Raw genomic sequence first — 14,563 nt, forward strand, 5'->3', positions numbered from 1 at the left:
TCCACTTAATGGAAGTACTGTGTGTTACTTAACCATCATCCTAATATTAGACTTTTGGGTTTTACATTTTTTACAATAACAAAGAATATAGACATATTTGGCATACAGCTGCTCCTCAGTATCCAAGGAGGATTGATTCCAGAACCACCCCCCACCATCAACACCAAAATCAGAGATTGCTCAAGTCCCTTATGTAAAATGGCATAGTATTTGCATGTAACCTATGCACATCCTCATGTATACTTTAAACCATCTCTAGATTGGTTATAATACCTAATACAATTTAAATGTTAAATAAATTGTTATACTGTATTTTAAAATTTGTTTTATTTTTAATTGTTGTATTTTTTTATTGTTTTTAAAAATATTTTTGACCTGCACTTGGTTGAATCCATAGATGTGCAACTCACTGATACAGAGGGCTGACTGTATATATTTTTAGATATTCATACTAATTACTTAAAACTTATTCATTCAAGTAGAATTATTGGGTCAAAGGGTATGATAACTTTAAAACTCTTGACTTATATTGTCAAATTGCTTCCCCATAAAAATTTTTATTCCCATTAGCAAAGTACAAAAGTTTCCACTTAACTACACATTTGTTTAACATTTAGCATTATTATATCTTTAAAGCATTCATTAGTTTTATAAGTAACCTTCAAAGCCTTTTTATGAAAAATTTCAGTTGGTGTCGAATTTGAGGAAAGAAATAGATTTCTAACATGTCTTATCCAAACACTATCAAATGGTAAACAATTTAGAAAACTTATGATTAATTTTTCAGTTGAAATTAAGCATTCTAAAAACTATAAAGCCCATAATAAAACTCTATATTCAAACTATGAGTCAAAAATGATCTCTAATATATATTACTTAGGCATAATGGGAAATGGAATTGAATAAAGAATAGCCCAATCAGATAGTAAAAGCCATTAATTGGACATGTTAAAATAAATACTGAACAGACCCGGCGCAGTGGCTCACGCCTGTAATCCTGCTTTGGGAAGCCGAGGCGGCAGATCACGAGATCAGGAGATCTAGATCATCCTGGCCAACATGGTAAAACCCTGTCTCTACTAAAAATACAAAAATTAGCTGAGTGTGGTGGTGCGTGCCTGTAATCCCAGCTACTCAGGAGGCTGAGGCAGGAGAATCGCTTGAACCAGGGAGTCAGAGGTTGCAGTGAGCCGAGATCACGCAACTGCACTCCAGCCTGGCGACAGAGCAAGACTCCGTCTCTAAATAAATACATACATACATACATACCTACATACTCAACAATACTGTAAGTTCCATTTCTTAACTTTCAATCTTTTCCTATAATTATGATTTAAGTATGTGACTCATAAACAGAATAAAACTGAATTTTTTTCTACAATTTTGGATTTCCTTTTACAGGTGAGTTTAATTCATTTACATTATGATCCCTGATATATGTAGCTTTATTTCCACCATCTCATTTATTGTTTTCATTTACTAGTTTTCCTTTTGCCAATTTCCTGCCCTTAAAATTTTTATTTTGAATTTATGCATTCAATTTTTATGTGTGTACTAAAGTCCTAACATTTTAAATCATGAAGTCTAATGTAAATACTGTTACTATTCTTTTCCTGAGCAATATACAGAAAATGGAAATTTTTAACTTAGTTTGCACCTTCCCATATTCCATGTTAATGTTGTCTACCATTTAGCTCCATCTTATTTTCAGCTGCTCCTCAATTGGTCTCATCTTATTTTAAGGAACCAACTGTTGTTTTTCATTTTCAGTAGTTTACTCAGTAAGGTTTATGAGTAATAAATCCTCTCTATCTTGATTACCTGAAAATCTTTTAAATTTGGTTCTTTTATTCAGTAAATGTTGGATTTTCTCATTCTATCCCCCATTAGTTTTATTCTCTCTTTTACATATTCACTTATGTATTAACAAAACTTCCCTGTATTGTGGGAAGTTTCATAAGATCTACATTCCAGTTTATAAATTTTCTCTTCAGCTTTATCTAAAGCTGTATCTGATTTTTCATCTTCCAATGAGTTTTAAATTTCAATCATTATTCCTTCCTCTCTAGACATTCCATTTGTTTTTTTCTCCAAATCTGTCTTTTTAACAATATTCTGTTATTTGTGCTTATGTTCCTTTTAAAAATATGGTTTTTCTTTTTACATTTACTTTACTCTATAGTTTCCTTCAGATTGCTCTATGAGTTCACGTTAGTAGACTGCTAACTCATTTATTATTGCTGACTCTCCCTTACAGTGGACAATTTTCCTGGGTGATTGGGAACTTTGTATTGTAAGCTTATTGACAGGTGTGGCCTATTTTTGTCTTAGACTAATGAACTTACCTTATGAAAGGAAACTTAGATAGTGGCTTGCTGTTTGCTCTGCTGGTGTCCTAGAAGCTTAATTATACATCTTTTGTGTTTTGCTTCTAGCACTGTATCTTAGATTCCATACCAGAGCTAGGGTGAGGTTATGGTTTTACTATGGGTTTTATTTAAATGAAGTCTTCATTTCCCTTTTCCTACCACTTTTTCCTATGTCTTCCCTTGGCTGGTGGGCAAAAATGTTACAGTTGTTTCTTGTGGTGTAGGTCAGGCATTTGTGAGTTTCAGCTTTCTTTAGGGTTCTTATTTCCAAGTCTGGGTCTCACAAAGCCAGGACTTCTTCTCTGTGCCAAAACTGAAACCCTGATTTCCAGTCCTTGGGACCCATGTCCATATCCAGCTCCCCACTCCTGGTTATACTGGTGTCCACTCACACCGTTACCTCTCTAGCTTGGAGTTGCAGCTTCATTTTTGGCATTTGAAGATTTCTCTAATTTCTTTCTTTTGGACCACGTATTTTCTCTCTCTCTCTTTCTGCATGCACATGTATGTCTCTACTAAGTTTGCAATATTTTATCCAACATTTTAATATATTTTCAGTCAAAGGTGTTTGTATTAAGTGCTTAACAAGGAAATATATCTGAATTTGTTTTGAACAAATAAATAAATATCAACAGTAATATTTTCTATATATTTCACGTTGTATTCCTCTTAAGTACCAAGTTAGCTTTTGAAAAAATATTATGCTACATTATCTAGGTAACTCTGAATCCTACTAACATCCATTATGAACTCTGAATTTCTCCTATCTAGCAGTACACCTACATTTATATCAGAATTATTTGTATACAATTTTGAATAGATTCAGAGGTTGTAGTTCTTACCTGGTTCACTGAAAGTAGACTAGCTTTATTTTGAGATAACATTGTGATATCATTGAAGGACTATTTATTAATGCATTCCAGACACTAATTCTCCCAAAGGAAATAAACATTAAATCATAATTCCTAGTTGCTGATTGCAACTTTCTGGCTATCTTTTCTACCCCCATTCTTTTTCTTTATACTGACCTTGTCCCTCTTGCAAACTTTGCACTTTCACTGTTAGAAGCCTTTGTTTTCCAAAATAATGGCCAAACAATATTATTTTTTTACAAGACTTTGGCAGTAATACTGTCCCAGATACACTAAGCTAACTGGTAAACAGAAACTATAGCTTTCACTGTAAAATACTGTAATTACACAGTGCAGAATATCTCTGTGGTTTTATCACTGAGGAAATCAATAGTGATATAGACTACAATTCTCTGTTGGACTGGAGTGGATACAGGAGGGCAGATGAAAGAGTTTATTGACTTAGTAGGGATTGTTACTATAGCAAATCAGAGCTGCAGAAATAAATAGCTTTAAATGGAATGATTTTAACCCAAACAGCAAAATGTTTCCATCAAACAAGAGACGTGATAAAAATACAAACAAAAACAAACACAAACACAAACAAACAAACAACTAAAAAATCTCCTCCTATAGCCTCATTCCTCTTCCCTGTCAATAGACACACACTTCATGCCATCATTACTGGCAAATATCCAATCATAAGGAAAAAATTCTATGAATGCCTAAGAAATGATTTAGAAGCTAAGGGGTTGCTATGTCATGAAAGTCTTAGTTTGAATATATCATGTTTGTATTTGTCATAATTTAAAATGTGACATTTTCTACGACTAATAAAAGGTTCTGTCTTGTGGCATTGTATTTCTTGTTAAAGAGGTTGTTCTGAGGATTTGTAAATATGCACAATAGAAGTAGTAGGTATTAAACCACCCAAGATTGAAATAGTATATTGAGAGAGAAAGAATGTGAAAGGCAGAAAGATAGAAAAAGTCCAACTATTTCTACTTTGCAATCACATGAATCAGTTTGTTCTAGAGTAAAGGAAAAATACTAAGTGATGAAAATGTTAAAAAGACTAACTTGTATGTGGTATGTTGCTATTTTAATCCTCAACCCAAACAAACTCTGTACCTCTAGATAAATGGTTAGCAAAACCGATTTTCATTTATGCATTTCTGGTACAAACTTGTGAGGTTCACAGTGGCAGGCCCCACATCATTACCAGAAGCTGTGCTTTATACACTCAGCAGCAGCCCGTTCTGGGGGAATGCAGTGTACCCTGAACATAAAAATAAGAGGCCTATTGGATTTTTATTCTGTGTGAGCAACATATTTATTTATTTGTATTTTAAGTAAGATATCTTTCTAAAGGTTCCTGTGTGTATAGACTCTGAAAAGTAAACAGGATTTCATAAGTGTGGTAAAAACAAAATATTTTATTCTTAAATGACAAATACAAATACCTTTGCAAAAACACCTTCAGCTGCTTGTATTCTGCTAGCAATGTGTAATGTATTATGAGAAATGTCAACACTAGACCACCATTAGTTCAGATCCAAAGACAGCACATTGTTTGATCCATTAATCTGAATAGGTATGATTTCAGAATAATTCTTAATACTTCAATTTATGGTCATGAAAAGAGATAGTAAACTGTGTACATCTGAGGGCTCCTCAATAAAGGGGTCAGAGTTTGCAAGTATGAAATCAAACTACCACTTAATTAAGAAAATCTAAAGAACAAAGACATGAAAAAATGGAGAATATCTAGCTTATAGCACCCATTACATTCCTGAGCCAATCTTCGGCACTCATTTTAAAAATGTATGCTTTATCAATATTTATTTCCTTTAAATAAACTAAATCATACCCGCATTATAATTTCTAATACAAACCCAGAAGTTTCAAGAGGTTGCAGAGATGTTCTCACTAAACATTTGTTCTAAGGTAAATCTACCTACAGAAATGTTTGTCATCTTTACATATATTTTACACTCCATGGACATTTTGGTTAGGTAGCTGCCATGAATTAAGAATAAACGGCTTACATTTTAGAAGTCTTGTTTTGACTCTGTGAGGAGTTTAGAGTGCTCTTTTGTGCTTTCTGATAAAACTAAGTAATGGTTCCCTTCTATATAAGTGATTGAATCACCCCTTGCTCATGAAAAAGCAATATTGCATGCCATTTGTTAGCCGGACATAGTTACTTTTTATTCTGGTTCCTGGAAAATTCGCTTTTTCCAATTTTGAGAGCAAGCTAGAATATTGCTATGTTATTGCATTTTATTGTTGTTCAAAGAATTCTTTATTTCTAATGTTTCCTTAAAAAACTCCAAATGGTTCAATCTCCAGCCCCCTCAATGTCTGCAGTTTGCTTAAATTGACTTACTCTGCATGCAAAGCCCATCAGTGCAGTTCTTGGATTGCAAGACGAGGCCGTCGCAGTCCTTGCCTCCATTCTTGGGGGCTGGTGCCGTGCACTCCCTCCTGCGCCAGTGGGTGCACTCAGTTCCACAAGTAGACCACTTGCTCCATGGCGTCCACCTGCCATCCACTGCCATGGAAAAAATGCAGCAGGAGGTCAGAGGGAGAGGCAGCTGTTTAAGGGATGGAGCAGAGCTCAAGTATAATACAACAAAACAAAACAAGAACAAAGATGCCCTACTGAGAAGCACTGTATTCATTTCAATTGCTGGGAACTGCATGTTCTACATCATTTGGGTTTGGTGAGCTTTTCCTATAGAGTGTGTGAGTGCTTTCCCATTGACCAAGCCAAGGGAGGCTGACTGAGACATACAAAATGCAAAGTTGTCACCAGGAGCTATGTAAAAGTAGGCCATGATGGTTTCCCTTTTCCTATTAATGGGGGAGCTTCTGGGTTTTGTATTGAAAATTAGGAGGGTTCTCTTTGGATCCAGGATTCCTTCATTCCTAGGGCCATGTGGACAGTGAAAGTAAGCTCATGTGAGAATTCAGAGAAGAGGTTGGTACCGTGGAGAAGAAATCTATCCAACCTTCCATTCATTCATCCAGTTGGTATGTATCTATTTATCTCTTCTCTTTCATCTACATTTTATATAGTCTTTTTATTTTACTTTTTTCATCTGGCCTGCTTGATTCTGCTGAAACCTGTAATGTTTTCATGAAAACACTATTATTTTTCATTTATTATTTGATGATGTTTCTGTTTCTATTTTTATTTAAAAAATTTAGGTAAGTCCCTGATATTTGTTGTGATTCAGTCATTTAGAACTGACTTACTTTCTTCCTAATTTTGGTGGCTGGCTTGTCAGCAACTTCAAAGATAATGAACTTAGATATCTCTATTTTAAAAGCACACAACTTAAGTCTCAGTTTGAAAAAAGATATGGTAAATTTCAGTCACACTTTAAAATGCAGCTTAAGCTTCTCACAAAAATAGGATAAAAATGTTGAAATAAGGTTTTAAAATATTAATTTTCCCTGAAATATATAATTATGATGATCAAGGATTCAATGTAAAACAATGCTAAACATCATTTATTGAACACCTTAACCTTTTATATCTACATATTAGTAAAAATTATATCATTTTAATAGTCTACATAGTTTGAGAAATCTAAGTGATTTCATATTCAAATTATTATGTAAATATATTATGTATAATGTGGATATGGTTATAAACATACCCACATGAAAAATGAGAAAAGCATTAATATTTCAGTCATACAGAACTGGCTGTATAAGCAAGTCCCAACTACTTAGAGCAAAAACATTGCTTTGACCTGCACCAATCCAGTGTACCAAAACACTGACACACACACACACACACACACACACACACACACACATTTCTATTTCAACTCTAATTGATCAGTGCATTTTTAATTGTGGGAGTCAGCTCCTATAAAACAAAATCTGAAATTTTAAGCTAGCTAAGTGTCAAAATTTGTTTCATAAATAAAAGCTCTCAAAGGGCTCACTGTGGGAGACTGTTTTGACATTTGGAAATCAACACTTGGGAATGTAAAGTGTAGATTATGTATATCTCTCCAGTTCATTTGTCCAGCCCATCTCTGAGAAAGGTTAAAAGATAAAGGTTAAAGGATAAACACGACAAAATTAGGCAAAAAGGAGAAGTAAGGAGGCTGTGTATCTGAACAATAAAATTGAAAACACAATAGCTACTCCAACGAGTGCAGTAAATTTATGGATTATTTCAAAATTTTAGCTTAGCTTTGGAATATATTGTATAACGAGGCATTTTAAAGGGTTTTCTTTTTGCTTTTGGCAAATATTATCTTCGATTTACCTAGGGATAAGAGCTGGTAGCAATATGAGATAATACAGAAAGATGCTAAGAGGTGGAGAGATGCATGCAATCTTGCTGTAGGTACTACAGCAAATAACTCAAAAAAATAGATGACCAACATTTACAGATAACAAAGAACTGACTGCATTGTAGTTTCAGAATCCATTATCCCAAGTACCAAAAAACTTTGCCTTCCTTATAATTCATTTCAAATGTTGTATTTGCCCTTCACCAGAAACTGACACCAAATATAAAATATTTCCGTCTAAAACATTTTCTAAATTTCAGTTCCAATTAATTTCTACGGTTTTCCGAAGATCAAGGATTGTTATTCCTAAAATGTGTGGCTTCCAGTGCCATTCAAATCCTTTGAATTATAAAATCTGCAATCTTGGCCCCAGCAGTTTTGTTGAATAATATAAAGGGATTATATCCAGTAGTGTTTAATCTCCTGTTTTATACAATTTTGCGTGTTTTGGTAACAAAGTTAAGTATTCTTTTGGAGGAAAATACTTGATTTCCCAGCAATGTAAACAGTGAGTAGGATGGATTTAAATAATGTTCATCACACATTCAGATCAAGAATAAAGTCTGTGTATCTATTCTCTAAAAGCATGTTTCTTGAATAATAGGAGATACTTGGAATGAGAGGACTGGTTTATTTACCTGGGCATAACGTAGTACAGGCTATTTTCTGCACACTCTGCCCTTCACAGAAGGCACCCCCATTGAGTGGTGCCGGGTTGGTACAAGTCCTTGTACGTTTCTGATACCCTCGTCCACAGCGGCTGTTACACACAGACCACTCCGTCCAGGTGGACCAGCCACCGTTGACTGAAAGGAGGCAAACAGTAAAAAGTGGATTAAACATGTGTGCATGCACAACACACATGGACACACAAAACAGACACAATATGTAAACAAAGAGTTATTTTCCAAGCGACCATTATAAAAATCCAAAATTTCAAAGCCAGAAGAGACCATGGACCTCATTTTATCCAAAGTTTTATTGTATAGACAGAGAAAAAAAAAGTTTGTCAAGATTTACTCACCTACTCAGAAAAATAAATAGGACTGTATGTGTTCTCTTTTCTTTGGCCAGTGTTCTTAAAAAATACACCTATCTCCTTACCTAGTCAAGCTCCAAAATTACTTTTGACAGCTCATCTCAAATAATAAATGTTTACATCTCTACGACAAGCCTGCAAGTGAATCTATAGCATGGGAACAGAATAAAATAATTTAGCCTTAAAAAAAGATTGATTTTTAAGCATATGTAAACTTTACAACCTTTTACGGATTTTTATTCACTTGCACAAACCAGTGAACCTGGTTAAAAAATAAAATCTTACAGTACTGGGGTTATAAACAAATTGACTGGCTATTTGAGTTACTTGGCGATTAGTTGATATTGAAATAAACACTTACTTTGTGTATAAAGGCCAATTATGATGTCTGATGGAGCTGTCCGCATATGTGATTGTAAAACCTACACCGTTAACACTGCACACTATTCAATTCTGCAGACCTCTCTTTAGAAAATACTTTGATATATATTTTTAATACTTCAATAATGTGAGTCTGTACAATATTGTAATTAAACAATTTCTAACAAAATTATTTCCTTGTAGCTAAAATACAATACAACTAGTATATGCATCTGTTTCCTGATACTAAAGAAGTGTATTAGCCATTCAAGTAACACAAACCTTATATGTGCACAGCATCTGCCCAACATTTTGTTTTCTAGAAACCTATACAATAGGGAATAATCATGAATGTTATATTTACAGACAAACATTTTTTACAGCAACTTTATTTAATATAAAGATGAATAATTGGAAACAACTGTAATGTTCAAAAACAAGACAATGGCAAAGCCAGCCATATATGTTCATGTAATGGACTCCTGGACAGCCATTAAAAGTGATACTGTAGAAGGCTATTTAATAATTCATGAGGCTGGGTGCAATGGCTCTTGCTTGTAACCCAAGCACTTTGGGAGGCCAAGGAGAGAGGATTGCTTGAGACCAAGAGTTCAAGACCAGCCTGGGCAACATAGCAACACCCTAGCTCCACAAAAATTAAAAAAAAAATTAGCAGGTCATGTCAGCATGTGTATATAGACCCAGTTACTCAGGAGGCTGGGGCAGAAGGATCCCTTGAGCCCAGGAGTAGAGGCTGCAGTGAGCTATGATCACATCACTACACTCCAGCCTGGGCAATAGAGTGAGACCCTGTCTCCAAATAAATAAGTAATACATGAATGTTTCAGTATGTTTTAAATAAAAGTAATGTTTATGGATACATTATGCATAATAATGTATATGTATATAATTTTTATATAATATGTATACAATACTTAATATGTATTTATACATTTTAAATTATAAAAGATGTATAATATAACAATGTATAATGCTTATTTTTAAACCTTATGTATACATATAAAGTACTAGTAGTATATGCCATGTGCAGTGGCTCATGCCTATAATCCCAGTACTTTGGGAGGCCAAGATGGGCAGATTGCTTGAGTCTAGGAGTTTGAGACTAGCCTTCATCTCTACAAAAAATACAAAAATTAACCAGGTGTGTTGGCACATGCCTGTAGTCCCAGGTACTTGGGAGGCTGAGGAGGGAGGATCATTTGAACTCAGGAGACAGAGGTTACAGGAGCCAAGATTGTGCCACTGCACCCCAGCCTGGGCAACAGTGAAACCCTGTCTCAAATAAAAAAATAAAAAAAAAAGAAAGAAGGAAAATTCAAGTAGTATACATATAATTTTTGTTTAAATGCTATCTCTGGGTGGCAGAATTAGAGGTATAGGTATTTTCTTCTTCGACCTTTTCTGTATTCCAAATTTTCTCTAATGGATGTATATTTGCAATCTAAAAATTACATTAACAAAAAATATATAAAACAGTTGCTAAATATGAAATACTGGTTAGATATATATGTTTTCTATGGAGTTCTGGTGAGTCCAACCTGTGAGGCTTGGACAAGTTATTTTAGGAGCTAATGTAAAGGACGAGCAGATGGTGGATAGGTAGGGTTTCAGTTAGTGTTCCAAAAAGCAACTTAACCTGCTCAAGTTTACAAAATTCCCTGCCATGGAATTGTCTGTATAAACTGCTTACTAGCATACTGGCAAGCTGATATTTGGGGTTTAGGATATATGTACTGTTCTGCTGGGATTTTAATGAGAAATGAATAATCAGAAATTTTCAGAGATGAAAAAGTCTTTGAAGATTGTAGGTTTATCCCTTCATTTACAGAGAAGGAGGCAAGGGCTCAGAGAATCCTGGTTAAAAGACCCTCTGAAGATCAGTTAGTGACAGAAATACTCCTATGACCCAATATTCCTGACCCTAGTCCAAAGCTATTTCCTTAATTCTAAATACTAAGTTACTTGCGTTTGATCCTTCCTAAAGACAACACACTCATTGTATTTATGGATATTGAAAGCATAATATACATAGGAAGAGATTTGCAGATTTGCATGTGCATTAAACATCTATATAATACAACTATATATAGTCTGCCTTCATTAGTTATTTATGACTGGCACATGCTGTGATTGTGCCCCATTTCTTTCTTGCATTTCAAATGTTGTTAATCAAGTCTTTCAGGCAGTTTAAAAAGAGATAAGAAGAAGAAAACATTTTATTGTGATTTAAGAAAGGCAATTGCATACAATTCAACACAGCCATTATCTGGACTAGGAAATTAAACCTCAGGGTAATCAGAGGATCAAAAAATTTGTGTGCCATTTTTCCTGTAATTAAAATGACATTTTTAAAGCAGCACTACGTTCATCCTTTGGAACAGCATAGTGGTTTCTCTTCTCATAAACACACATCCATCTGAATGGTACTGTGGGGTAGGCAATATTTTACTTCCACTCTTTTAGGATTTTTTTTTGGCTGGGCCTAAGAATTAAATTGGTGTAACACAAATCAACAGGAGAAAAACATGTAAATTTACTTAATATAACTTTTACATGGCCTAAGAAAATGAAGACCCAAAGATGCAGTTATAGTTGAATGCTTATATATTGAATTGGACAAAGAGTAGTAAGTTATGAAAAAGTCAATTATGTGTTAAGGCTAAAAGAAGATTAAGAGTTATTTTAATAAGATCGATACAGAATTATCTGGATCTTAACTTGCCCCTGGTCTCAACTTCCTGTCCTTGAGGATAAGAATGTTACTTTCCTTCTAGTATAGGGAAGCCATCTTTCAGCTGAAAATCTCCTCTCCTGCTTTTAAGAGTCAGAAGGACTATCAGAGTGATCTTGAGCCTGCTGTTTCTCAAGGACCTTTAATGCAGAAAATAGTCAATATGCCAAGTGGCATATTTTGGGGTGACAAATTCTTAACTCCTTCAGTCCTATCATGTACCCCATAACATTTCAGTCAAGGACAGACTTCATATACCATAATGGTCTGTTCCATAAGGTTATAACAAAGCTGAGAAATTCCTATCACCTAATAACCTCATAGCTGTTATAACATTGTGGTGTATTACTTTACTTTTTCTACAAATGTGCTATAGCCTAAGTGTAGTGTTCATAAGTCTACAGCAGTGTAGAGTAATGTCCTCGGTCTTCCCATTCACTCACTACTCACTCATTGACTCACCCAGAGCAACTTCCAGGCCTGCAAGCTTCATTCACAGTAAGTGCCCTATGTATCTTTTTTTTTTTTTATCTTTGATATCTTATTTTTATAGCACCTTTTCTATGTTTAGATATATCAATGCTTACCATTTTGTTACAATTCCCTACAGTATTCTGTACAGTAACATAGTATACAGGTTTGTAGCCTAGGAGTAATAGGCTATACCATCTATCCTATGTGTGCAGTAGGCTATACCATCTAGGTTTGTGTGAATACACTCTATGATGTTTGCCCAATGATGAAATCACCTAACGATGCAATTCTCCGAATGTGTCCCCATCATTAAGTGACACATGACTGACTGTACCATGAGCCACATACTTGCCAGTGGCTCTCCCTCCTTCAGTCAATAAGACTCCAAGGCCCATGGAGTTTGACACTAAAACAGTGATAAAAATCTTCATTATGTTCTAAGAGGTGGTGAGGCATGGGGACATCATTCTGGAGGTAGCATAACCTCTAAATAGTTCCCAGGTTGTTCAGTTTCCTCTGAGACAGTAAAACATCAATAATATGAGGAACTATTAGAGGTCTAACATTGTGAGAAATATGTAAATATACAGACCAGTCTCTCAGTCTACCAAGGAGCTTAACTTTAGCTGGGGAGATGAATCTACTCATGAAATGACTAGAAAATAACTGAGTGCTAAACCACACAGGGAGATAAAAGCATATGTGCCACATCAGAATGGGGTATGAAATTGCTTAGTACTTCCAGAGAATTGAGAGATGAGCTGGCTTAGAAAGGACCAGGGTGTGGGAGGAAGCTTCCTAAGAAGTTGCTTCGTTGGACTTTAGCATATCGTTAGGATTAGGGCCACTTGGCCAGATAAGGCATCCCTTATCTTCACTCTGCACACCTCTGATGGAGTGAGTAGAATGAGTTATAAGAAGCTAAAATTGCTCTAATGTATTTTGGGAATAGGTCAGCTCCCACTTTCTGAGGGTTTGCAATGATAAGACTGAGGTTGTTAGGTCCACAGAAACATCAGCAGGCTGGTAGAAGCATATTCATCTTTAGAACTCAATCTAGATCTTGGTGGTGCAGGTTCTGGAGAGAAGAGGGCTTACAGAAGCAGCAGGCACTCAGGTAGGCTTCCTTCGCTTTCCTAGAAGCTGACTGAGAAAGGGCTGAGGCTGTCCGAGCCTATCCTTTCATATCAGTACCAGGAAAGCAATTAAACCTCATTGCCCCTGTGAAAAGCAGCAAGCAAGCAGCGATGGAGATTGAAAAGGAGCTTCTAGAACCGGGCATGGTGGTGCATGCCTGTAATACCAGCTACTCCAGAGGATGCTGAGGTGGGAGTATCCCTTGAGCCCAGGAGGTCGAGGCTACAGTGAGCTATGGTCATGCCATTGCATGCCAGCCTGGGTGACAGAGCAAGACCCTGTCTCAAATAATATGAAATTTTAAAAAAACGGCTTCTAGCTTTACCGATGCCAACGAGAAACTGCAGTTAGACATGAACTAGATTGAGACCCTGAAGGGCCACTCACCATAGACTATGACAGTGGCAGTTGTACTTTTCCTCTTGGCAACAATGTTTTTGGCAACACAGGTGTAATTTGCAGTATCAGAGAGTCGGGCCTGCTTTATGATGAGGTTGTGATCAATAGTAATATAAAAATTCCGATCTTCAACGGGATCAATTATGTCTTCATTTTTCAACCATTCCACCTAAAGATAAATGAGAAAAGTAGATAAATCCTCAGCATGGATCCCTTGATGGCTGTCTGTCCTAACCTGCATTTTGTACACTTGATCTTAGCCAAAAGGCCGAGAAGCGATACCTGTGTTTTGTAATATGTACGATGTTGTTCCAGGCCATGAACTTCTGCAAACTGGTGGGAAGTAACTTTCCAAGGTCATGTTAAGTATCACTCACCTGCCAAACATGCTGATTCTGTCTGTACTACATTATTCTCAAATGTCAATGAACCAGTTGGGAAATACAGTGTTCAAATTGTTTTCACTTTGCCCTGCAGGCACGAATGGGGAATGTGTGCTGCCAAGTTCAGAACCCAATAAAAAATAATAGGATAAGCGTTTCAAACTGAACTCAAACCTTTGGCTATTTGATTTGTTTACTCTTGGCAACTTACCTGCTGCTTTTCAGAAAAGAATAGAAAGACTATTTTTAAAAGCACAAAAGGCATTTTAGACATCACATAGCTGTAATAAAATAACATTTGGATGATTTACGTGTAGCCTCCCTGAAACGTATGGATTAAATATCCCTGAAAATACCTTTCAAAATGTAGCAAAACACATATTTGGAGATGTATCTAAGCCAAATTTTTTTTTTAAGTTTTTCTACCAATTCTTAATACAATATGAATAGCTTACAAATCATACTCAAATCCCTCTTTTT

The 14,563-nt window shown here is 35.5% G+C and overlaps 1 protein-coding gene across 2 annotated transcripts in view; it reads right to left on the minus strand.

The window, feature by feature from the left end:
* UNC5C (unc-5 netrin receptor C) overlaps positions 1 to 14,563 on the minus strand; it is a 391,985-nt gene that overhangs the window by 74,387 nt on the left and 303,035 nt on the right. For both annotated transcript variants that reach the window (XM_055385718.2, XM_055385717.2), the window contains exons 5-7: positions 13,689 to 13,869; positions 8,178 to 8,345; positions 5,610 to 5,774 (exon numbers count right to left, since the gene is read on the minus strand). In XM_055385718.2, coding sequence (XP_055241693.2) covers positions 5,610 to 5,774; positions 8,178 to 8,345; positions 13,689 to 13,869 — 514 coding nt within the window. The remainder of the gene's footprint in view (positions 1 to 5,609; positions 5,775 to 8,177; positions 8,346 to 13,688; positions 13,870 to 14,563) is intronic.

Source organism: Gorilla gorilla, chromosome 3 (genome assembly GCF_029281585.2).
Source record: "Gorilla gorilla gorilla isolate KB3781 chromosome 3, NHGRI_mGorGor1-v2.1_pri, whole genome shotgun sequence".
In the NCBI taxonomy this organism is placed as follows: Eukaryota; Metazoa; Chordata; class Mammalia; order Primates; family Hominidae; genus Gorilla; species Gorilla gorilla.